The 25,186-nt window shown below is 46.4% G+C and overlaps 1 protein-coding gene across 2 annotated transcripts in view; it reads right to left on the bottom strand.

The window, feature by feature from the left end:
* The window catches only part of LOC146855829 (uncharacterized), a 209,013-nt gene that overhangs the window by 122,971 nt on the left and 60,856 nt on the right, over positions 1-25,186 (bottom strand). For both annotated transcript variants that reach the window (XM_085650667.1, XM_085650666.1), the window contains one exon: positions 12,382-12,647. In XM_085650667.1, the coding sequence (XP_085506793.1) occupies positions 12,382-12,647 (266 nt within the window). The remainder of the gene's footprint in view (positions 1-12,381; positions 12,648-25,186) is intronic.

Genomic DNA, 25,186 nt, shown 5'->3' with positions numbered 1-25,186 from the left:
TTGTTACTTCGGAACTTTTGCCTGTGAAACTACCAAAAAGAATACAATTGAGAAATGTCATGCCCGGTCTCATGGGAAACAGGCAAACATGGGAATATTGAAGAGACTTGCAATTTTCAGAGGGTTTAGCCAATCAGAACATTTTCTACCCCTAAATTGTTGCGCATTATCCTAAAAGTAAGGAGGAAAAAGGTATAAAAAGAGAGGGATTTGGAAGAGGGGGTGGGTATTATCATTCTCGCTGTCGGAGGCTGTTGGTGTGGAGAGCCGATTTGAGGGATTATTGGTTCGTTGGTGCAATCTCCTGGTCCCTTGGCTAAATCGTGGGGACTGTGTCGTGTTGAAGGAGATTTCCTGGACTTACCTGGGTTTTCTTTGAATATAAAAGGACGATTCCATCTGAAGGGATTTTGATTATTGCTGTGGGTTGACGGGTTCTTCTGGAGGTGGTCGCCAATATTCAAATTTAGGTAAATATAAGTGTTATGTCAATTTATGTTCAAGATCAAAGATTGGAAATCGCTATATAGAAACAAGATTTGAACTGTAATCCTGAATATGCCAACACAGAGTGAACTCGTTTAGATAAACTAAACTTTGATTAATAAGAAATGAGTTTTTTTATTTTTCATTAGGCATTGAGAGTTAACAAAAGGCTCCGAAGCTTTAAATGTGTTTTAGCTGGTTCTAAATCACCACCAACCAGTCCACCTAATTGGTCCATCGACCAAGTGGTGGCCTTGATTCTAAAGTTAGGATTCTATAGGTGCAGAGATATATAATGTATATAATATAACGGAATTTGTCCCGATAGGTAACAAGGTACTCCCCACATGTCCAGCGCCTCTTTTCCTCCTGTGCGCAGATTCGAATGAGAAGTGTGAGTGTTGGTGTTATGGGCCCCACCAATGAATGCGTGTGTGTATGAATAAGTGTGATGACGGGTCTGTGATGCAGGGAGGATATGTAAATTTGCCCTTTTCCGCTGGAGCAATATAGAAAGAGGAATCATGATAATTTGTCAAACTTAATCTCAGTTGGGGAGTGCGTGGCCGAGCCAGCGAACTAGATGGCCGCCTGACTCAGGAGCTCCAGAGCCATCGGACTGTGGTGTCCATCTGCACGCGTCTTAATGCTGTAAGTTCCATCCAGTTGCGGCTGGGAGGACTCTCGATGTGCCAGTAAGCTGAATGGTCCAAGAACGACGCTCCAGGCTGCCAGATCTGTGGAGAACTGATCAGCGGCGCACCCGGGCCTGACGCGGCCCTTCGAGGCCCCGTGTCGACAGAGGACTCGGGTGAGCCTGAGGGCGGGGCCCGGGGGACTAAACGCAATGGCTGCTGTGTCTACTTGTGGCAAACGTGGAGCGATTAATGTTGTCCGTGAATCAAGGGCGGATGACTGTGCCGGCAGGGTCCCGATGCTTGCTGTGGTGTGAGGTGGAAGCTCCCGTCTGGCGCTGTCTGCACCACGCCTCCTGGGCCTAATGCAGCGCGCGAAGACACCTCCCGCTCGTTCACTGAGTGGTCTGCTGCATTGCTGCCGCTGCGGTCATGGGTACTGCAGGAAAACATGTATTTTAAACCGCCCTGGGCCTTGCTAGACCCCAGCCCTTCACAACCCTGAGGGCTGCCTCACTGGCCACGTTGCACCGCATTTAAGAGGGCGCTTGTATCTCCCAGGATTCACGGAAGCTGAAAATACCAACCTCTACACCTTGTTCCTGCGGGAACCCATACATGTCGTGGCCTTGGTGTTAATATATTGTGATGCTACTGCCTTTGCTGTGATAGCAGCTCATCCTTACTGCAGCTCACTTCTCTGGCGGTCCCCACCTTGTCTCGGCAACTGAAAATGGCCATAGTGACCCAATGCAACGTCAACTTAATTTTGATGGGGGTAAAACCCCTAGATCGGAAGAAGTCAAGAATTCCACAGAGGAGGAATTGAGTTAGCTGGAGGGCACCGCCACCATAATGGCTGAGCGCCGGGCTGGATTTCAATCCATTGATACACGATTGGACATGCTAACTAGCTGGCTAGACGAAATCCATGGTCGCTTGGAGGCGCAAGACACATGGATCAGTGGCACGGAACAACTAATTTCAGACCTGGAAGATGCACAGCCCTCACTCCAGAGACGGCTGGAGAGGATGGAGAACCTACACAAACAGCTAGCTACCAAAACCAAAGATTTGGAGGCGCGTTCGCCAAGAAGCAATATTCGCATTGCCGGTATTGCGGAATCCACGAATACCGGTCCCATGGCCAAATCTGTAGAATCGATCCTCGTGGAATTGTTCGGGAGAGAAGCCTTTTCTGCGTTGTTTGCTGTTGAGCGGGCACATCAGACTTTGCCCCCCCCGGTGCCGGGAGTGCCCCCAAGGATAATAATTGCCAAAGTCCACAACTACAATGACCAAGATGTAGCCCTACGGCTCTCTAGAGAGCGAGGCACGCTTAACTATCAGGGCTCGATTATCTCCCTATTTCCAGACTTTATGCCATTAGTCCAAGACGCAGGCCGCAAATACATGAGTGTGAAGCGAGCCCTCCAAAATGCGAATGTCAAATAAGCCATGCTCTACCCAGCCAGACTCCGTAACCAGCATGGCAGTAAAACTCACATTTTTGATACTCCCAAAGATGCCAAGAAATTTTGGAGGGAGCAGAAATCTGCTGTTGCACTGCAGCGCACAGACGACGACACTGGCCCTGGTCCCTGAATGCCTGCTGCTGTACATTCTGGTGCTAAGTACCTGGATCAGTTCCTGCACACAGCGAACTGTTTATAAACTAGTCAATCCCCTATTGCAAAAGACACCGGTTGCCATGCACGTGTCTGGACGCTTAGAGATTTTTGCTGTGCCTCTTCCAGTGGAAGAGCTCTATGACCATGAGACTGACACTGGTCTGGTGGACAATCCCTGGTATCAACAATCCTACATTCCGATGACTCCAATGGAGTGTTGCCATCCCACTCAGGATGATTTCCTACTTTTCCCTTTCCCCCCCCTTCTTTTCCCTACCTTAGGGTGTTTCTCCTTGGTCGGGATTCCTGGTGCCTTGTTTATGTGTATCCAATGGTGGTGCGGGGTGGTGTGATGTTGGGGGGGGGTTCTTTATATTATGGTAATAGTTATTTTCTTTGTTGGACTGGAGCACAGTGCAGATTGCTGATATCGCATACCCACGGTTAGTGATGACGGGACTACTGGTGGTTAGATGACCATTGACGATGAGAGTAGCTCCGGGCTTCACCTCAGATGTCTCTCCTGGAATGTGAGAGGGTTGGCCAATCCCAAAAAAAGGTGTTAGCATACAAGGCACTCTATACAAATCACCTTCCTGCAGGAAACACTACGCGCCACTCCCTGCACATAGATTTGCGTCCACTTGGGGCAAGAACCGCTATTTTTCCTGCTACAGTTCATACTTGCGTCGGTTGTACATCTTGGTACAAGGTTCCCTTCGCTTCCAGACTGTGGAGGTGGTGGTGGATCCGGAGGGAAGGTATGCTATGGTGAAGGGATTGTTGGGAGGTGAGTCTATACTGCTTATTAGTATATATGCCCCGAACATTGATACCATTGACTTCTTTCCCACAATAGCTGCAGCCATCGAACGAATGAGTACAAATGTTATATTGATGGGGGCGACTTTAATCTCATACTTGACCCTACGACTGACACTACTGGCCCAGGATGCACTACAAAGCATCACAGTACACAGGGACTTCTAAGCCTCTTACAAGCTACATTGTTGGATGAACCCTGGCGCACACACCATCCAACCATTATGGAGGTTCCCCTCAGCTGCCCTCTTAGACCCGGTATTCCGCAATGAAGTGGGAGATGCCATTAGAGAATATTTTGAATTAAACGAGGGTACGGTAGATTCACAGCTGATACTCTGGGATGCCTTTAAGGCGGTTGTACTCAGGGTCAGCATCTCAAAACACTCTGGTGTACTCCGTTCCATTCGTGGTGAGTTAGGGAAAATAGAGCAGAAACTAAAGGATGCTTACTCTGCCGCGCTAACTGCTCCCTAGACGGATTATTTCCGTAGCCGCTCAGCATTAATGGCAGAATTCACTGATGCAGCTGCCCGAGAAGTCAAAAATCTCGGTAAATACGCCATGGCCCGAGTATATTGTGAGGGTGAGAGGCCCGGTAGGACGCTCGCCCGACTCCTTCGTCTACAATATCAATCAGCAAACATAACACACCTAGACACCGAAACGGGTGAACCCTTGACTAACAATGCAGACATCTCCCCAACTCTTCTTGACTATTATACATGATTGTATAAAATGCGTGACCCCCCGGAGGGCAAGCCCTGATTGACTATTTACAGGAAATAGCCACGGTTTGGCTGGAGGATGGGCAACGCAAATTCCTGGCGTCCCCAATAGATACCGACGAGATTAAGCAGTCGATAAAAGATCTAGCCAGCAGCCGGGCCCCTGGCTCCGATGGCCCTCTGGGGATGTTTATAAAGCTTACCAAGATATATACGCTCCACGGCTGGTGGAGGTTTATGCTGAAGCCCTAGAGAGTGATTTTCTCTCTCCGACCATGCAAGAGGCCGTAGTTACACTATTGCTTAAGTCAGGGAAGTCATCTAGTCAATGTCAGTCGTATAGACTGATGTCATTACTTAACCACGACTATAAAATTCTCGCTAAAATCTTAGCCATCCACCTCTCGCTGTTAGTGGATACTACATTATGTCCATTTCAAGCTGGATTTCTCCCCGGCAGATCCACGGCGCTCAATCTACGAGCGGTGTTCTCAGTAATGAATCAAATGGAACCAATGCTGCCGGCGGCAGTGGTGTTACTAGACACAGCAAAGGCATTCGATTCATTAGAGTGGCCTTTTTTATATGCAGTGATGCAAAAACTAGGCATACCCATTGGCTTTTAAACCTGGTCTGCCTTCTGTACTCCAACCCGGTAGCTCGGCTGAAAGTAAATGGGATAGTAACGACTCAATTTCCTCTGTCGCGAGGCACCAGATAGGGGTGCCCATTGTCCCCCTTATTGTTTATTTTAGCCATGGACTCCCTTGCCCGCCACATACAGTAGCGTCATCTTCACCGTGGACTACACCTAGACACAGGTCCACTTGCCGCTTCCTACTATGCGGATGATATAATGCTGTTTGTGCGGAAGCCAGCCGAGAGCCTACCCCTGCTCTTAAGAGAAGTGGTCCGCTTTGGAGTGCACTCAGAGTTGGTCATCAATTGGACCAAGTCAGAAATGTTTCCGCTGACCCCTGCAACTACCCAAGTAGATATTGAGTTTCCCTTACGATGGTGTATTGACCCCCCCAGATATCCTGACATCTGTCTGCATTGCAGTGCTGCAGAAGTCGTCCTCCTCAACTACGGTCCCACGATTGATCAACTTACGACACAGATTGATAGATGGACGAAGCTCCCTCTTTCTATAGCAGGTAGGATTCCCATAATTAAAATGGTAGTCTTACCACAACTGATATACTTATTTTTAAACATTCCAATTGTCTTGACTGCAACATTCTTTGATACACTGGGCTCAGTGCTGACGCACCTGATATGAGCGGGCAAACAGCCACGCATAAGCTGAACCACCCTGATAATGCCATATGAATGGAGGGGTTTCGGGGTTCCCGACTTTTACTTAAACTACCTGGTAGCGCAGGCTCACTTTTCATATTATTGGTATCACCCTGATGTACGGATACAATATCTCAAACCCGAGCGATCTCAAGTTCCCCCAAGTTCGCTCCTGACGATTCTGCCGCAGGGTCTACCATGATGCCCTACCGAAATACAGACACTGTCCATAACTTGCTGGGTGTGGTCCAAACTATGAAGATACTTACAACATAACTTCTTATATTCTTCACATATACCATTGGCCGACAATCCGTGGATACCCCCTACCACCGAAACTCTCACTAAAAAACACTAGATAAATTCTGTACGGTGGGAGATCTGTTCAAAGACTCTCGTCCGTGCACAGTCATCAACCTCGCATCCCGGGGTGCTGCCACATACATGGACAGATTCTTCCTTCATAGAGTCCGAGGTGCTTTATTGGGTGCTTTACCAGATGCATCAGCAGAACCAGAAGAGTTTCCACCACTCTCACTTGTAATAAGCTCACCAAATAGTACACACCTCGTCTCAAAACTGTATCACTTATCACAATCCATACGCCCTGCAGTGGGCATCAAGGCTAGGGCGTCCTAGGAGCAGGATCTAGGTGAAACACTAACCAACAGTGTATGGCTGTACTGCAGTACACAGACACGATATATCTCGAATAACCATGGGCACAATCTATTACATTTTAAATACCTTCACAGAGCTTATATTACGCCGAAACTATTATCCAAAATGAACCCAGCTGTAACGAACGCATGTGCCGGGTGCGCAGAGCGGGAGGCGGATTTTGCGCATCTTGTTTCGAACTGTTCACCCATTAGGTTAGGACGTATTGGGAGGAGATATTTCATCACTTGTCCCTTATGGTTGAACACACTTTGAAGCCCACACCACTGATGGCATTATTAGGATATGTCAAACCAATTAAGAGAAGCATTAGGAGATTCTCTGCGATTGCCCTACTTATAGCAAAACGTCAAGTTTGTTTATACTAGGGCAGAGCACAAACGCTAACGATAAAGGACTGGCTTTGTGACCTTATTTATTGTAACACTGCGAGTGATGTATATACCACACTGTTACCCATGGCCTCGCGCCCGTTTGACATCTGGCAACTACACAAGGATTATTTACATATTCATCCAATTGGCGAGGTCCCTGAGGGAAGTGTATAAAGCATGACAAGACATATTGAACTGATGTGGCTGAAACAGATAATAGCCGGAGGCCTGATACACAAGTTCTACGAACATCGAAACAAAATTCACTGAACCATTTACGTCTATACTACTGCGATTTAAAAACTGCACTGTGATTACTATTGTACAATTGACCAAAAATGCTCCTTTGTTACAAGTTGTTATGTTTGCGGAATGAGAGTGACGTATAATCCGACATATTGTACTATGGTCGTATTGCTCGGCCTCCTTCTGTACGCTCTCTGAATGTTTGTCACATGTAAAAATGCAATTAAACAAATTTAAAGAAAAAAATATTTATCTCAGTTGGAAAAGAATCAAAACACTGAGGTAGCACAGTTGGGTTTACACCTCTAAAACATGATATCTTTGAATTCTGAGGAAATTTTGCCAGTGGATCTGGCCTTGGCCCCTCCCAGGACACAAATGGATGCTGACAGGCTTGCTTTTGGCATGCTGCTGCCAAGCCCAGTGCATGACAAGCTACAGATATCCCTATGCAGTCCCCCGGCAGCCGACACATGATTAATAGAATTAATGACTAGAATGCAACCCACATTCCGTCCCGAAAGGTGCTTGCAACAACTAGAGTTAAATAATGTCAAACAGAGATGGAGAAGGGATAAAAGAACATCTGCTGCTTAAATTAGAACATTGTATTATGTACCAATTCTTATTTTCATCATACTATGGGCTTCAAAATGTCATTTTGCACAAGTATTAATCTTTCCACTTCTTTCACATAATCTAGTTTCAGAAGAGAATTCAGGATTACACTGTCCAGATGTACCCAGAGCATTGAAAGCGTATCTAGGCAGGACTGTCATTATATCAAATCTAGATTTCCTCATCCTAGTCCTTACAACCTATCCGCTTAGCCCCTCCGCTTAAGTCGCCCTGTCTACACGGTATAACAGGATGTGTATGAAGACAGATGTAAGCATGACACCAAAGGGACGGGACTAGAAAGACACAAAAAAAACTTCAAGGGTGCAGCTTGGCACTCTTATCTACAAATTAGGTCTTTCCTTCACTTAAATGTAAAGACTGGAGCAAGGGTGTCTAGGTCCAATGTAATGAAGATTGCTAGTAGGTAACGGAAACATTATGAGCTTTGATGCGTGTTTCAAAGCTGTGTCCTCTATTAGCTTACAGCCAGATCACAAAACATCTTTGACTGGTGCTACTCTATCTCCTTTATGATAACTAAGGGGGTGCTTGATGTAAGCAGTTTTTACCACCGTATTTTGAAAGCAAATTTCTGGTGATGATAATGTGTGACAAAAATATTATGCATCATTTTTTAGTTGTATTTTGCTGTGATGGTAACATTACAACTTTCAGTATTCACAAAGGATATTTACTACTCGTAAATGCCCTTTGTGAATCCCGAAAGTCGTAAAATTAGACTTTTGTCTAACTTTACCTTTGTGAATCGGGACCATTGAGTTTATCAAGGGTGATCAGCTTTACTCCTTTTTCTACATCCTTGCAATTAGCCTTCACTGCTCACTATCACCAGACTTAAGAGTCAAGTGTGCAAAGGGAGTACATTGGTTATTCAATTGGAATGAAGTAGTACTGGGACACAAATGGTAAATAACGTTTTTCACCAAGGATGCTGCCCACTAGCTTGCTACTGCCTTAAGACTCAGTGAAAATCCCTTTCAGTTTCGTGCTGACTTTATTTCCATGTATGTAAACATTTGAAAGTGCTCTGAAATAGGATTAATTATGTTTTTAAGTACTATTAAGACACCTTAATAGGCGACCCAATAAAGTAGGCACTTTACAGGTATTCAGAGCCCTCAACTTGACTCCCAACACTAGATGCGGTCCACTGGGTAGGTTGTGTCCACGGTACTAGGGGACTAGATATGTAATCCTAGCTTTATCACTTTACCAAAATATGCTGGAAGTAAACACAATATTAAAATTGTGGGACGCTCAACACAGTACATTTACATCGGGATGGCAGCCACTCAGCCTTCTCATCAAAACCACCCCATCCGAGTCGTAGAGTTTTTGTTTTTTACAATCAGCCGAACTTGTTCAAACTTGTTAATCTGCTTAAAAATGCCATAGCAGCTAGCAACTCCAGTGCCTTGAGACCCTCATCAGCAAAAGTGACGGATGCTTTTTTGCAGGATTGGTCTGCGGCTCTGAATTATGCTTTTCCCCCATTCATTCTCATCCCCAGAGTGGTGACCTAGATCAATCACGGAATGGCAGAGGTAGTGTTGGTAACTCCTCTTTGGAAAGCTCAGCCTTGGTTTCTATTCTGTTGGAACTGACGTGCGATTAGCCCTGGCTCCTGACTTGGTCTCAGACGATGCTCCAAGGCCCTCACGTAGAACTGCATCAGTTGATAATGCTAGGTAGTTGTTCCTGATCATCTAGAGGCTTTCAGGCAACAGTGGGAATTGACAGGCATTTCGGACACGTCTTCAAACTTTATACAACAGGCCTGAGCTCCTTCCACCAGGAAACGGTACTCCTTAGCGTGGCAATGTTGGGTGCATTGGTGCATGGAATGGCACGTGGAGCCCGTGGGGGCACAGTTATCCCATGTTGTACATTTTCTGTCCTATAATGCTTCAACAGGTTTTTCTTACAGATCTGTGAATAATTTTCGATCTGCCATTTCAGTGGGTCATAGACAGGTTGATGGTAAACCGGTAGGTATGCACTCGGTTGTGTGTAAACTTTTTATGGGATGTATCATTAGTTCTGGCTTTTTTTGAATGGTGGCCCAACAATTCTCATTTGTCTACGAAACAGTTGTCAGCTAAGCTGGCTATGCTCTTATGTTTGTCTGCCTGTACACGCACTTCGGGTGTGAGAGTTCTGGACTTACAGGTAGAGTATTTACTCCAGAAGGCATTTCATTAACCATTACTGTCAGTACAAAAATGTTTTCTCACTGTATAGAGTATAATGCATTTCCTGCTAATGTTACATTGTGTGTGGTTCAATGTTTGAAGGCTTGCGAAGAATGTACTCGTACTTTGCGACATGAAGGTTCTACACATTTGTTGGTTGCTTTGCAAAAGGCTTTTAAGCCTGTTCCATCTGCCGCAATTGCTAGATGGTTGAAATTAATCATGGTAGAAGCTGGTATAGCTACGCAGGTCTTTGGAGCTCAACTGTTTGAGGTGCAATGGCCTCGAAATCCTTTATGTTGGGTTCTACCATTCAAGAATTATGAAATTGGCTGACTGGTCGTCTCAATTTATTTTTAGACAGTTTTACTATGAACCTGTGGGTGATATTACTCTTGTTCTTTTTGATAAGCTAGCAATATTCGGAGCTTACAGTCCTGAAATAGAATAATAAAATTGCTAGCATTTGAGGCAAGAATCTTAAATTCTATTAAGGGTACGGAGGCGAGGATTAGCCCGCCCAATATGTCAGTCATTATATGATTGTTATGACTTGTGAGGGTAATCTTAGTCACTATATGGATTTAAGAACTCATGAATTGGAGTTTTATGTTTATTGTTGATTTTATCTGTGCTTTTATGATCTGTATTTAAACAATCAAATAAATAATTTATTGATTGATTGACTTGCTGACCCACCCATATGTAAAGTCTGTGATATATGGAATTTACGGGTCTTATTTTATATCCAGGTTTGAATCAGAAAACAGAATGATCCTGTTCCAGTATTCATTTAATTGGTGAAACTTTGTGTTCTGGTTCCTAGATGAGCTGTTGCTCTCATGATCGGATGGCTGCTGGAGTTGGCCCTACAGGCGATGTTGGTTATTATTGCAGTTTGATTTGATGGACTGTTCGGAGAAAAGAACGAGGCTCTTAAGATGGCGATGGCTACTCTTATATCGATTGCTGACAATAATTGGTGGTTGTGAGCAGAGTATCACGGGTAAAGTAGTTTGTGTAATGTTAAAACATTTTTCATTGGCTGTTGTGTTTTTTGCAGTAAAAGAAAGAGAAGCAATAATCCTCGCCTCCGTGTCCTTAATAGAATAGAAAAATCTTGGCGTGAATGCTAGCAAATTCTTTATTCAGGCCATGATTGGAAGAATCCATCTGATTGCCTGAACCCTCTGGTGGACTCATGGAAGGGCGGCCGTCAGACTGGCTGAGCCCTGTGTTGGACAGGTAGAAGGACAGCCATCAGACTGCTGACCCCTCTGCTGGACTGGTAGAATGGCTGCGATCAGACTGTCTGACCCCTCTGTGGGACTAGTAGAAGGGCGGCCATCAGACTTGCTGACCCCTCTGGTGGACTCATGGAAGGGCAGCCGTCAGACTGGCTGACCCCTGTGTTGGACAGGTAGAAGGACAGGCATCAGACTGCTGACCCCTCTGTTGGGCTGGTAAAATGGCTGCGATCAGACTGTCTGACCCCTCTGTGGGACTAGTAGAAGGGCGGCCATCAGACTGCCTGACTCCTCTGCTGCACTACCACCATGGTTCAGGAGAGCTAGAGTGAGCCCCTTCGGCATTCAGTACCATTCTAATGGGGGAAATCCAGCGGGACAGAAACTGAGCGTGGAATCAATTGATGTCAATCGCGTAGACTAGAATTCCTGAATGTGTAGATTCAATGCGTTTTGCATTCCAACAAAATACTTCTCCCAACCGGTTGGTGTAGTAACTCATAGTATGTAGGGGTGGCTGTTCAAGGTGGGCTTTCAGTCATGCACCCTCACAGTCTAGAGCAACAAAAGAGGTTTTGGACTTTGGTGCATTTACCTCTTAAAAAGCTCCTGTCTAATGGAGGTAGAAAAAAAAACAACCTTTGCATATTTTCATGCACCAATCAAGAACACTGTTCTCAAGAAGGACACCTATCAAATGAGGGCAACAAAGGGGTTCCTTCCACCCATGCATTCATTGTATTCGTAAACGTAATATTTGAAATGGTATGTTCTAGCTTTCTACCGCTACAGCAGACCTTCGATATACCGATTATTTTGAGACAATTTGATGTCATGCACTTATTCTGTTTGCTACTATTGTGACTACAACTCATTTGTACAGTTAAACACATTTGTCACTTCAAAGACTACAATTTAAGAGCACCTATTCCTGTGCTGTTTCAGGATATCCTACAACTACAAGTGAAACAAAATAGAACACTGTGCAAAACTTCACTAGCTTTGTAAAAAAAGAAAAACCTCAAACAAGCATGTCGGAATAGATCACAAGACAGGCTGTAAACATGTTTAAACGACTTCACTGCAAATATGAAAATAACACTCTGAACATTGACTCTAGGGGGGGAGGGAGAAAAGCAGGATACACATATCACACGTTTGCCACAAGCAAAAACAGGATAATTTTGGGTGGGTTGAAGATGTTTGCCACCCCTTGTTAAACCTAGGAACACATTGATATTTCCTTGCAAGTTCTCCTGGGGGGGGGGGGGCCTTGGATCAGATAGGCCTTCGGAACTATACATACACAAAGGTCTGAAATGTAACTCTTTCGAGAGGTTTACAGTTCATTTCTAAATGCCAGTGTAATACAGTGGACAAAAGAGGTGTATGTCTCACCAGTTGACTTCAAGATCCCCCATCCGCTGACAATGCAGTGCGTCATGGCGTACACGTCCATGTTGCCCTTTGGAAGGCAGGCGGGCTGGATGTAGCGGCTGAATGACACAGAGACCTTCAACCTGACGAGTGCGACGTCATTTGTGTAGGCGTTCTTGTTATAATCCTCGTGTATGATGATCTGCGCTGGCAGGCGCACCTCGACTTCCGTGCCCAGTGTTGAAAGGTGATGAGCGCCAAGCACGAACCTCCAACTGTACATGTGTCTGCAAGAGATTGAACGGACAGGTTGCTGCCATCTATCGTCTGTAGGATGTACACACAGGCCTATGCCCAGATGCCTGGATCACCAGCATGGGTCATAAGGTCTGGAATTTATCTATGTAGTGATATGGAGCAACGGACATGGAACAAAGGACAGGGGACTGGGTGACAAACCTGAGGACAAAGACAGGGCCAGCACACATAAGGGGTTCATGGGACACAAGCACAGTCTAGGCATGGCAGCAGTACAGCGAGGAGAGCTCATAGACAACGTACTTCCCAGTCCGCTCCAGTCATGTACTGACCATATCAGTGACGCAATGGGCATGCATGGGTTATTTCTATATGTTAAAAGTCATGGGCCAAAGATTCATGCACCACAGGAAGATCGAAGGGGCTGCCGAAAGACACCGCAACCCTTTCTTTCGAACCATGATTTGTTCAATCAGTTGCAAAAGATAGTCTGGTGTATCTATTTCTTGGGTAAGTGATATTATCATTAACAGTCGACCCCTTCCCCTGAAAGATATGATGAATTAGGAAGGAGCCTGTATGCTTAGTCTCCTAGGCTAAGGGGTCTGCAGCATGAATAATAAGCCAGGGGTGTAGGACCTGCATGGAGTGCAGATATGTATGTACTCGTGGGATGAAGTGTCCATAAACAAGTAGAAAACGGTACCCCAAGACCACAGAAAGGATACATGTGTAGGACAGATGTATATGAACATACAAAGCTTATATCCAAAGGGCATCAGGGCCTACCATGAAACGGTGCTCCATGGTGTATAAACTATTAAACGTCAGTCAACACTAAACTCAAGTTTGTCAGTCTCCTCTCGGTTCCAATGATTTGAAAAGCTCATATCATGGGGAACTCAGGCATCCCAGCTATCAGAACAAACAGTGCACTTATATCCTTCTGAACAGAATATCTTCCTCTAAACATGCTGTGTTCTGTTTTCAGATGACGTATGAAGTCATCGTCTTACACTTTTGTGCCGCCTCAGTGGAATGGTGAGGATGATGAACCACTTTTAGAGTGAGCAATCCCCAAGAAAGCTAGCCTGACACTGTAAGGTATCAGCTTGCGTGACCAACAGCGTGCTTCAGGAGGGGACCTAAGGCCACATTTCGAGCAACTTTTGCAAAGCATGATGATGCTACAGGAGGAACACACAGATGGAGAACGCGTTCCAATGTTTGGCAGCAAGGAAAGAGATTGATCAAACTCCTAGATGAGCTTTAAGAATCTGAGGAATCTTCACAAGCGAGACAACATTGGTCATAGTGCATGGGGTAAATGTGAGGGGAAATCTGCTTTGAAGATATCAGGGACCACTGATGTGAAAAGCATGATGGACAAAACAGAGGCTCTTGAAATGGTTTTTCAAAAGGAAGCAAATAAAGAGTAGAAATAAAAGGAGAAATATGAGTGTGGCTTGGAAGACAAAAAATATGATAAGCAGCCACGTGCTGGACTCTCTGAAGTCTTGAAGCAAAGTAAAGAGGGTGGCCCAAATAAACAGTGTTGAGGTAATTTAGGACAGCTGGGATTATTGCCTGGACTATCATGTGATGGGATGAAGGTGGAGAAAAGGAATATTCTTACTTAACTAATAGATGTATAAAAATAAACAAGGTAACAATACTTTACTGATCTGAATAGAGCGGAACATCTTCGCAAAGGACATCAACTCAAAACCAAAAAGGAAGCTTTTTGAGCTAGGAATCTGATAAGAGGACAAAGAGGAGTCCTTGAGAATTTTATGAGGTATGCTCTTAAAATCAGATTGAAAAGGAAGAAGATTGATGGCTAGAGTACAGGAGAAAAGGAGGTTATCCGAACAAGGGTCTTGTCACAGATGCCAACATGATAATGGGGTGATAGAAAATAGTAATGTGACACCATGTCAAAAGCTGCAGACAGGTCTGGTAAGAGTCTAAGATTGTCAGGCGTAGCCACTAAGGCAGATTCATTACCTAGGGGAGGGTTACACTCAGAAGCATGGGGATGGAAAGGACATAATTGACATGAAAGGTCGATAGCTGCATGCAATTTTTTTCTGCGGAGGGAGGAGAGAAATAGGTCTCAAATTGCACAGGCTATGTGGATGTGCAGTGGGAATTTTTAATAAGAGCACTGTCATGAACTACTTCCAGCTTGAAAGGATCTAACAAGAAAGGATGGAGGCACTACACTTGGTGGCAAGAAGAGGACAGACAGTGTCAGCAGATGAAAAGAACTAAGTACCTAGTCGTGTCCATAATAACTAGAGCAAAGCCAGAAAGAAGAGACTCTGTGATGGCTGAGTATCATTAGACAAAATTATCATCCAACCCACATTAGGTTGAAGAAAAGGTACAAAACATGTTTTAGTTTCCTCTTGGAAGACAATTGTGATTAGTAAAAACCTAAATAAAATCACCCATTCCTGCAGAGGTGCCAATCAAATCATTTGTCCATGACTATAGATAGGCCAACATCAGAAAGTTCAAAACAGGTATAGTGTGATATTACTTATTGTAGTAACTAGGGAAAAGATCCCACACAAAAAATTATGTCACAGATATAAGAGCTAATGAATAGAGGGTCTGCACTGGTAACATATGCAACGATAAAGGAAGTATCTGAAAACTAGGTTTCCAGTGGTTCTGCCTGGAGTCACAGGAAAGGAGTGGGAACTGATCAGAGGTTAGCAGTAGCATTTTCAAAAGATGTAGATGATGCTGTATTTACAGAGAGAAAATGTTACATTTACAAGAAAAAAATAGCATGAGCAGGTTGATATGAAAGAAACTCCGAGTAAGACGGGTGGTGTTGAAAAAAATAACCTAGTGCATGGAGGACAATTTGCATCTCTTGCAAGAGGCAGCCATCTTGAATAAGGAAAGAGCAATTAGAGACGCATGCACTGTTTTTTTAATCCAGAAGCAATTAATAGGAAGGGCAACGATAGGTATTGCTCTCAATCCTCTTCCTTTTCCTACATCTCAGCTTGGTATAATCCTCCTCAAAATCTGACTGCTGTTTTTTTCCATATTTTCTCCAACGATTCATTTCTTTAATACTTTATCAATTGAGTCATGAACTCGAGGTGGTAAAGGTGTGAATTATCTTCTATGTAGAATAACCAGGTTTGTGACTGGCTCTTCTTTTTTTGCCTATTACCCACACTTTACAAATCTTTAGAAAATTCCACGATTAGACACATATTTTAAAGAATTGTTCCTTTTTTCGTATGACAGAGAATTCATTGACATGTGAATTAGACCAAATGGCCAGCCCTGGCACTCAAGCTAGACCCTAATGCTATTGCATGTCACATTCCTCTATAGCACAATCAGACATGAAGATAATTTAAAAGCACTAAGACTTTTCTTGAAAGATTGCCTGGCCTAAGATAGGTGGAGCAGTGAGATGATATAAATTATTATACTGTATAATGGATATTCAACGGAAATCACTATTTGCAAGAATAAGCAATGGTCAGGCTCTACATATGCAAATCTCATTATAGGGTATTGAACATTGATGGTGTCATGGAATGTGAACTTTGAATATTGATCTACACATTCATAGTTTCACCAACTTTAATTGATGATATGGGTCATTAGTAAAAGAGAACTGAAAAGGTACCTAGAAGTATTAAATCCTAATAAAAATAACCCAAAAATGACTTGGAAATGAGACAGACACAGAATAGAGTTTCTAAGTACTGAGATTGTGGTTGAAAACAATGACCTACACATTAAACCTTTTGGAAAGTAAACATTAACTAACGTCCTTATATATGTAAACAGCAATAATCTAAGACATTTTTGAGAGTTATACAAAAATGTTCATATGATGATGAGAGGACTAATAGCCTTATTTAGAGTCTGCCAAAAAGTAACAGATGTGCTCCCAGCCACAGAAGAAGGCATTACTACCAATGGCACTTTAAATAAAGACCTAAAACTCTAACCATAAAAGTATTTTGAATGTTCATTATAACAGGGGAGAGATCAAAGGTTTATTATTACATAAGCCCGATGAGTCAGTCAATTAACTGTGATATTGCACAAACATTGAGATATTTTTTTAGATAAGACCCTCTGTAACATCACAAAAAACGTGTTCAATAGGGGATATTTTAAGCTGGAGCCATTTTATGCTTCAGAACAAAAATGACTAGCCTCTTGTGAAGTTGTTTTTTACACTAACAACAAAAGTTAAATGTATATATTTGGTTTGAACAAAACCAAGGGTCTAATTAATGAACATACAAAACAAGCATTTGAAATTAAACATTTCATCAACAGTCTGAGTACTTTTGTAGTTCATGCCTTGATTCTTAGATACCATGCAAATTGATTTACACAGGAACTACTATACAGCTATTAAAGATTCTTATCCTGGAAAAACTGAGAGTGATAAAGAATGTAGATTCTGATTATCCCTAAGGTCCAACCTTCTTTCACAAGCATAATAGTGAATCTAAAGATCTAATGGTGAGAGGGTGCAGCTGCATGAGCTTGAGATAGTGGCTTTGACGAGAGCTACGTGTCGCTTGGGTTACTCCGTCGGATATCAGTGGTCATAGTAGGTACTGGGACGGGGGTGAGGCACTAAACAATGAAAGGTGTGTCTGAGCCATGGTGCCTCAGATGTTAAGATGATGTGTTGTATTCGAGGTCCCAGCAGTGAATTCAGAAGTGGTGCATCTGCTAACCCTGCCCCCAAAGCATGCATAAGATGGCTGAAGCCATCTTAGACATCCTCAAATAGGTACTGCAGAAAAGAAGAAAGCAGTTTATACCTAGAGGTACATGGAGTCTGGGGTAGAGGCACCTGAGGCTTGTGTACCCGGTGGGTTATCGTCAGTAATGGGGATCATTCCTGGTATGTCTGAGAGCTCATGAGAGAGGCCTGAGAAAACTTGGTATTGCAAGTGGAATAAAAAGGTCCAAATCTAGATGAAATTTTAAAAGGCAATCCTTTTATTGCAGACATCTTACACTGGAGTAACTCTTAAGCAACTCACTCCCAGTGTACTCACATAAAATGTCAAAAATAAACATTCCAAATTCCATGTTCCAAATAAAGGCCCAGATTAGAAACCATTCCTCTTCCTAAATAAAATAGTTAACAAAATACTCACAAAAAATTGCATACCCACAAGCACAGCATGCTCTCAGACCATGCAATTACTCAACACACTCACCCCCACAAAACCTACACAACTAACATATACAAGTTATGGAAAACTACAGATCAAAAAACCCTTTTTCACCAAACAATTACTTTAATCAATCAATCAGGATTTATTATGTGCGGCTAATCACCCAATAGGGTATCTAGGCCCTTGCAGGCCCCAGTGACTTATTCGAACAGCCAGGTCTTGAGGGCAATTTGGAATTCCGGACGTGTGGTGATGTTCCGGAATTGCATGGGGAGGCTGTTCCAAGTCTTTGCTGCGATGTAGGAGACGCGCGACGTCACTGGAGCCATAAGAGGGCCACGTTGGAGTGATGACGTCAGTTCCCTTTTTTTCCACGCTGTCGGCGCTAACGGTTTTTCTACGGGCTCTCCAATACTTTCTCCTGGATACTTTGTATTTATCTGGTTTCCTTCCGTGGTTTCGACATGTCTGCTCCAAGGAAGTTGGGCTTCGAGCCCTGTAAGGAGTGCGGGGGGCATATGTCGATCACTGACCCCCATGAGGACTGCATGTGGTGTCTATCATCTGATTACGATGTCGAGGGCTGTCCTTGCTGTAGGAAAATGAACCTGAAGGCCTTGAAAGAACGAGAAGCCAAGCTATACATGGCTAAAGTAAGAAAAGAAAAAAGGGGTCGAAAACGTTAAAGTCGAGGTCGTCGACTTCACATGATTAGAGGAGGAAGCGCAAGAAGAAGAAGAGGCATGGATCTCAATGCCGTTCGTCAAAGCCTGTGGCTTCGAGGTTGCCTTCTCCGGCTCCTCGACGTCGTGTTAAGGACTTCGTCTTTCCTTCTCCTTCAGTGTCTCCTCAGGTGACTCCGGCCCATTCTCCTTCGTATAAGGGGACTACGGCGCAGTCTCCGATGCCGAGATTCTCTCCGTCTGTGGCCCCGGTGGTTCTAACTCCTCGAGGCTCCTCGATCGGATCTCGAACCGGTGCGGTATCCTTCATTCCCGGCGCCGGGTTCGAATCCCTCGTATTTTTTAAATGCGATGTATGGTGTGTTTAACAGGGCCTCTTACCCTTCTGGTGCACCTTCAGGTCCCATGGGTCCTCTGGCATTTAATTTGGGTGTGCCTCACCATTATCCTCAGTCCCCCTTCGTGCCATTCATGCCGATGACGCCGTCATGGCAAATTCCGGCTCTGAGGATGTCGACACCGTATGGGCAGTCCCCGGCTCCATCCGGCGAACCTTCTTCACGGATTCGTTCAACGCAGGTTGCTGCTACGGATCCGCCTTCGACGCCGCTCCCAGAGCCATCGAGGTCGCGTGAGGCGCCGCCGACATGGCAACCGAAGATGCGCTCGAGGAGAGAAGCGCAGAGGTTGCTAGAGGAGGAACAGTACCAGGCTGAAGATATGGAGGAAGGTGAAATTTATGAGCCTGAGGGTATGTTCGAGGGTCTGTGTGAGGCAAGTGGACTTGACACCTCCCCGGAGTGGGAGTTTGGTTCTCAGAAAAGCTTCTCCTTCGAAGGAAGTTGCACCTTACCATACTGTAATAAGGAAGGCTGCAGAGCTCTTGGATCTGCAGCTCCCTATGGCTGAGTATAAGCCTAATTTGCTTACAGAGGTGCTTCATTCTCCATCCTCTGTGGTTGAACCACTCTTGCCTTTCAATGATGCCCTAACGGAGTCGATCCTTGAGGTTTGACGCAATCCTCTTTCTGCTCCTGCAGTTTCAAGATCTGTGTCCAGAAGGTACAGGCCTGCCCCAAGAGATCCTGTGTTCCTTTCTTCTCATCCTTCGCCTGAGAGTTTGGTGGTGCAGGCTTCATGTTCAAAGCAGTCTAAGGGTGCCTTTCCACAAGCTCCTGCTGACAGGGATTCCAAGAAGCTTGAACAATCTGCAAAGAAGGTCGTCTCGTCAGCAAGTATGGCTTTGAAATCCACCAACGCTACCTGTTTGTTTGGTAGATACGTTCATGCCCTTATGGACTCTGCCAAGCAGCTTCTTCCAAAATTATCTGAGGAAGACCGGGGTAATTTGAGTGAGGTTCTGGCAGACTCTCAGGCTGCTGCTCGCCAAGTCCTCCAGTCTGGCCTGGACACAGCAGATTCGCTGGCCAGGGTGATGGGCTCATCCATTGCTACTAGAAGACATGCATACCTGAGGTCTTCTGGGTTCTCACCTGATGTACAGGCTGCCCTTCTAGATCTACCCTTTGACGGATCTAGGATTTTTGGGGAAAAGGCTGACTCTGCTTTGCAAAGGTTCAAGGACAGTAAGGCCACAGCAAAATACTTGGGTCTACAGTCTCAGGCAAGGGGTTATGGCTATAGAATGGGAAATCTTCCTTTCATGGTTCCCGTCAGCCGCAGCAGCAGCAACAGCAACAAAACCCCTTGTATAAGTCCTACAGGGGTAAGGGCAGAGGTCGCCTTCGTGGAGCGAGTCATCAGCCTTCTTCCTCCTCCTCCTCCACCCCTCCTACCCCTCCTGGTAATGCAGGAAAGCAGCCCTAGATCTGCCATCCTGGATCATGCAGGTCCTGTGGGGAGTCTGCTTACCCATTTTCTACGGGATTGGAAATTGGTCACTTCGGACCTTTGGGTTTTAGATCTGGTAGAAAATGGGTACGCCCTTCCCTTCAGGGAATTCCCTCCTCCTTACCCTCCTTGCCAAGGGTTTTTCACGGAGGATCATTTGCTTCTTCTTCAGAAGGAGGTTCTTGCCCCTGTTACGAAAAGGTGCGATAGAGGTGGTTCCGGAGCTGGAAAGGGGTCAGGGATGCTACTAACGATATTTCCTGATTCCCAAAAAGGATGGCAGGTTATGACCCATTCTGGATCTCAGAATTTTGAATCTGTTTCTCAAGCAGGAGAGGTTCAAGATGCTCAACATAGCGCAGGTTATTCAGGCGCTGCAAGAAGAGGACTGGATGGTGTCCATCGACTTGCAGGATGCGTATTTTCACATCCCAATCCTGAAGTCGCACAGGAAGTATCTCCGGTTTACGATTGGTTCGCAGCATTACCAGTTTGCGGTCCTTCCATTTGGTCTTACTACTGCACCTCGAGTCTTCACCAAGGTGATGGCGGTGGTGGCTGCCCATCTCAGAAGGTCGGGATCCCGGTTTTCCCCTACCTGGACGACTGGCTTCTGAAGGTAGAGTCGCCAGAGATGGTGCATCATCATCTGCAGGTAACAACTCAGCTGTTGTTCAGATTGGGTTTTTCGATAAATGTGCCCAAGTCTCACCTGGTGCCCTCTCAGCGCAACCTGTTCATAGGGGCAGTACTGGATAGCACTGTGTGTCGAGCTTTTCCTCCTCTGCAAAGGATTCTCGACATTCAGGAAATTATCCCTTTATTCCACAATGGAGCGGTTGTTCCAGTTCTGAAGGTCCTACGGGCTGTTCGCCTCCTGCATTCTGTTGGTCAACCATGCACGCTGGCACATGAGGGCGCTCCAGTGGTGCCTCCGCAGGCAGTGGTATCAGCACAACGGAGATCTCAGGGAGTCTGTCAGGATCTCCAGAGAAGCTGCAGCGGATCCGTCTTGGTGGAGTGTGGATGGCAAGCTGTCTCATGGAAAGCCTTTTCATCTTCCTCCATCAGTGGCCACAGTGATAACGGATGCCTCTACCCTAGGGTGGGGTGCTCATCTGGGGGATCTGGAGATGAAGGGTCTTTGGTCTCCAGAGGAAAGGTTGTCTCATATCAATCTTCTGGAATTGCGGGCGATACGTTTGGCGCTCAAGGCCTTTTTCCTTTCCCTTCGCGGTCAGTCGGTTTGAAGTCCTGATGGACAACACTACCGCGATGTGGTATGTCAACAAGCAGGGAGGAGTAGGGTCGTACCGTCTCTGCAGTGAGGCATTGCGGCTTTGGTCTTGGGCTCAGGGCCATTGGATTTGCTTGATGGCGAATCATCTGGCTGGGGTGCTAAATGTTCGTGCGGACAGTCTCAGTCGGCAGTTCTCTGCCGACCACGAGTGGTGGCTTCATCCGGAGGTAGTTCGACACTTCTTCCGGACGTGGGGGACTCCTCGGGTGGACCTGTTTTCCACTCTCGAGAACGTGCATTGCCCGTCATTCTGCAGTCTCGAGTTTCTAGTGCAGGGGGTGTTGGGGGACGCGTTTCAATTGATCTGGTGCTCACATCTCCTTTACGCGTTTCCTCCCATACCCTTGATTCCTCGGGTTCTGAGGAAGATTTGCCAAGACTGGGCCCAAGTCATATTGATCGCCCCGGATTGGCCAAGAAGGGTGTGGTAAACAGATCTACTTCACCTCTCATCGCACTCTCCGCTCCGTCTCCCTCTCAGGGTAGACCTCGTCTCACAGTTGCAGGGGCAGGTTCTTCACCCCCACCTCCAGAGCCTGCACCTTCATGCCTGGAGATTGAACTGGGCAACCTGAGTTCCTTCTCTCTCCCTCCTGACGTGGTGGATGTTATCTTATCAGCCAGGCGACACTCCACTAAGTCCTTATACTCCTACAAGTGGTCAAGATTTGTTAAATGGTGTGGAGAGAGATCTATTGATCCCTTAAAGACTCATCTTTCTGATGTTCTTTGTTTTTTGCGACATTTGGCCCAGCAGGGTTGTGCTGTGGCTACTGTTAAAGGTTATTTGTCGGCTTTATCAACATTTCTTTGTTTGCCTGATCAGCCGTCTCTTTTCAAATCTCCGGTTGTTTTTAGGTTTATTAAGGGCCTTACTAATATGTTTCGGCCTGCTCCCTTCATTATGCCCCAGTGGGATTTGAATCTAGTTTTAACTTTCTTAATAGGTTCCCCATTCGAATCTATAGTTGTCCCTTGAGACTGCTGTCATTCAAAACGGTCTTCCTTGTGGCTATCACCTCGGCCAGGAGGGTGAGTGAGCTTCAGGCTTTGAGTTCTAAGCCTCAGTTTCTGACTATTCATGCTGAAAGGATGGTTCTCAGGACCAAGGCTGCTTTTCTGCCTAAGGTGGTAACTCCCTTCCATCTAGGGCAGTCCATTACCCTCCCTACTTTCTATCCTCCCCCTCACCCTTCCAAGGAGGAGGAGAGGCTGCACCACTTGGATCCTAAGAGGGCGGTTAGTTTCTATCTGGATAGATTGAAGGACCTGCGATTGGACGATCAGCTCTTTGTGGGCTACGTTGGACGCATGAAGCTCTGTTTTGCAGGACTTTTTGGTATAGAAGGGTGGACAGCCCCCTCCGGGAGTGGGACTGCTGTGGGATTCTAGTCATAAGGTGTGGAATCCACAGGCAGATGTATCCATCAGAGGAACAAGTTACTTACCTTCGGTAACGCTTTTTCTGGTGGATACAGTATCTGCCTGTGGATTCCTCACTGACCCACCCGCCTCCCCGTTGTCCACCCTTTTATACCTTAAAAGAGGTATTCGTTAATATGTTGTTTTATATTGTCATTCTGTATTGCCTCTGTTTGCCTTTGTGTAGGCTTATAGAAAATGCTTGATTCTTTTGCTTTCCTTTTTCACTTTACACTGTGTGTATTTGTGTATTTTCACTAGGTTAGCGATTTTGCCGCTTGTTCCCCTGGTGTGACCCCCCCTCAGCTCCCCGCTTCCCGCCGCTGTTACATCGCGGCCCCGCCCCCTTTTCTTTCTGTGTCCTCCCCGCCTCCCAGCTGCTCCTCCCTCCCACTTCGCCTTAAATGGAGTCCGCGCGTACGCGCAGCGGGAGCGCCGATTGTGCGCCAAAGGCGTGCCAAAGGCAAGCCCGTCTATGCCCGACCGCGCCTGGACCGCGCCCAGCGCCAGAACCCCTGGTCCTCGTCGATGCCAGCGCATCCGACGAACCTACGACGCCGCATCCCTCCTCGCACTCAACGCCGGCCGGAAACCCGCCTGCTACCGAGCCACCCCGAAACGCTCCCACGGACCCTTCACCTGCCAAGTCTGCAAATTCACCTGCCTCCAAACCTGCACCGCACTCACCAAGCCGAGCACCAGCAACAACCACCTCAAGTGCATCCTGCTCAACACCCGCTCCATCCACAGGCACGCCGTCGAACTCTGGAACCTCCTCGACTAAACATCTCCAGACGTCGCCTTCCTCACTGAAACATGGATGAACGCCTCCTCAGCACCCGACATCGCCATAGCCATCCCGGAGGGCTACAAGATCATCCGGAGGGACCGCGTCAACCAAACTGGAGGAGGCATCGCCATCGGCCATAAGAACTCCATCCGCATCACGACCAACTCGACGACACCCTCACTGCCGCTGAGCACCTACACTTCCAGATACACACCGACCCCAAGACCACCCTCAGAGGCACTCTCATCTACAGACCCCCGGGACCTCGCACACAATTCAGCGAAGCCATCGCCGACTTCATCAGTCAGCACGCCCTCACCTCCACAGACTTCATCCTCCTAGGGGACCTCAACTTCCACCTGGAGAACAACAAGGACTGCAACACCGCCGCCCTACTGGAGAACCTCGCCAACCTCGGACTCAAGCAACTGGTGAACACCCCCACCCACTACGCCGGCCACACGCTCGACCCCATCTTCTCCTCCAGCAAGCACATCTCCTTCAGCCACTCAACCGGACTACCCTGGACAGACCACAGCTGCGTCCACTTCAGCTTCAGGAGAACCACGACCATCCGCACCAGGTTCCCCGCAGAAGTTGGAGCAAGATCACCACCGACCAGCTCAGCACCGCCCTCAGCCAGAACTCGCCCACCAACACGACGGACCCCAACGAAGCAGCCCGCAACCTCACACAGTGGCTCATCAACTGCGCCGATGAACTCGTACCACTGAAGAATCCTCCAAGCAGACCCGGCAGCAGAAAGGCCTCGTGGTTTACCAACGAACTCAAGAACTCCAAGAAAACCTGCCGCACCCTCGAGAAAGCCTGGCGCGACGACCAGACAGCAGAACACATGACCGCCCTCAAGAAAGCCACCCGAAAACACCACCAGCTGATCCGCACCACCAAGAAGGCAACATTCAAAGAACGTCTGGACAACAACACTCACAACAGCAAGGAACTCTTCAGCATCGTCAAAGAGCTCTCCAACCCCAGCGCCTGCAACAATGACATCACACCCTCACAAGACCTCTGCGACTCACTCGCCTCATTCTTCCACCGCAAGATCGCCGATATACACAACAGATTCGGCGCGCAGACCATGGACCCAACCACCGAACCAATGCCCCCCACCACCACCATCTGCACCTGGACCCCGATCAACACTGAAGACACCACCCGCCTGATGATCACATTCCACTCCGGCTCCCCTACCGACCCTTGCCCACACCACATCTTCAACAAAGCCGACTCCATCATCGCACCCCAACTCCGGAACATCATCAACAGCTCCTTCGCATCCGCCACCTTCCCGGAGAGCTGGAAACAT

Source organism: Triturus cristatus, chromosome 4_1 (genome assembly GCF_964204655.1).
Source record: "Triturus cristatus chromosome 4_1, aTriCri1.1, whole genome shotgun sequence".
Lineage (NCBI taxonomy): Eukaryota > Metazoa > Chordata > Amphibia > Caudata > Salamandridae > Triturus > Triturus cristatus.
This window is presented reverse-complemented; position numbering and strand designations above follow the sequence as displayed.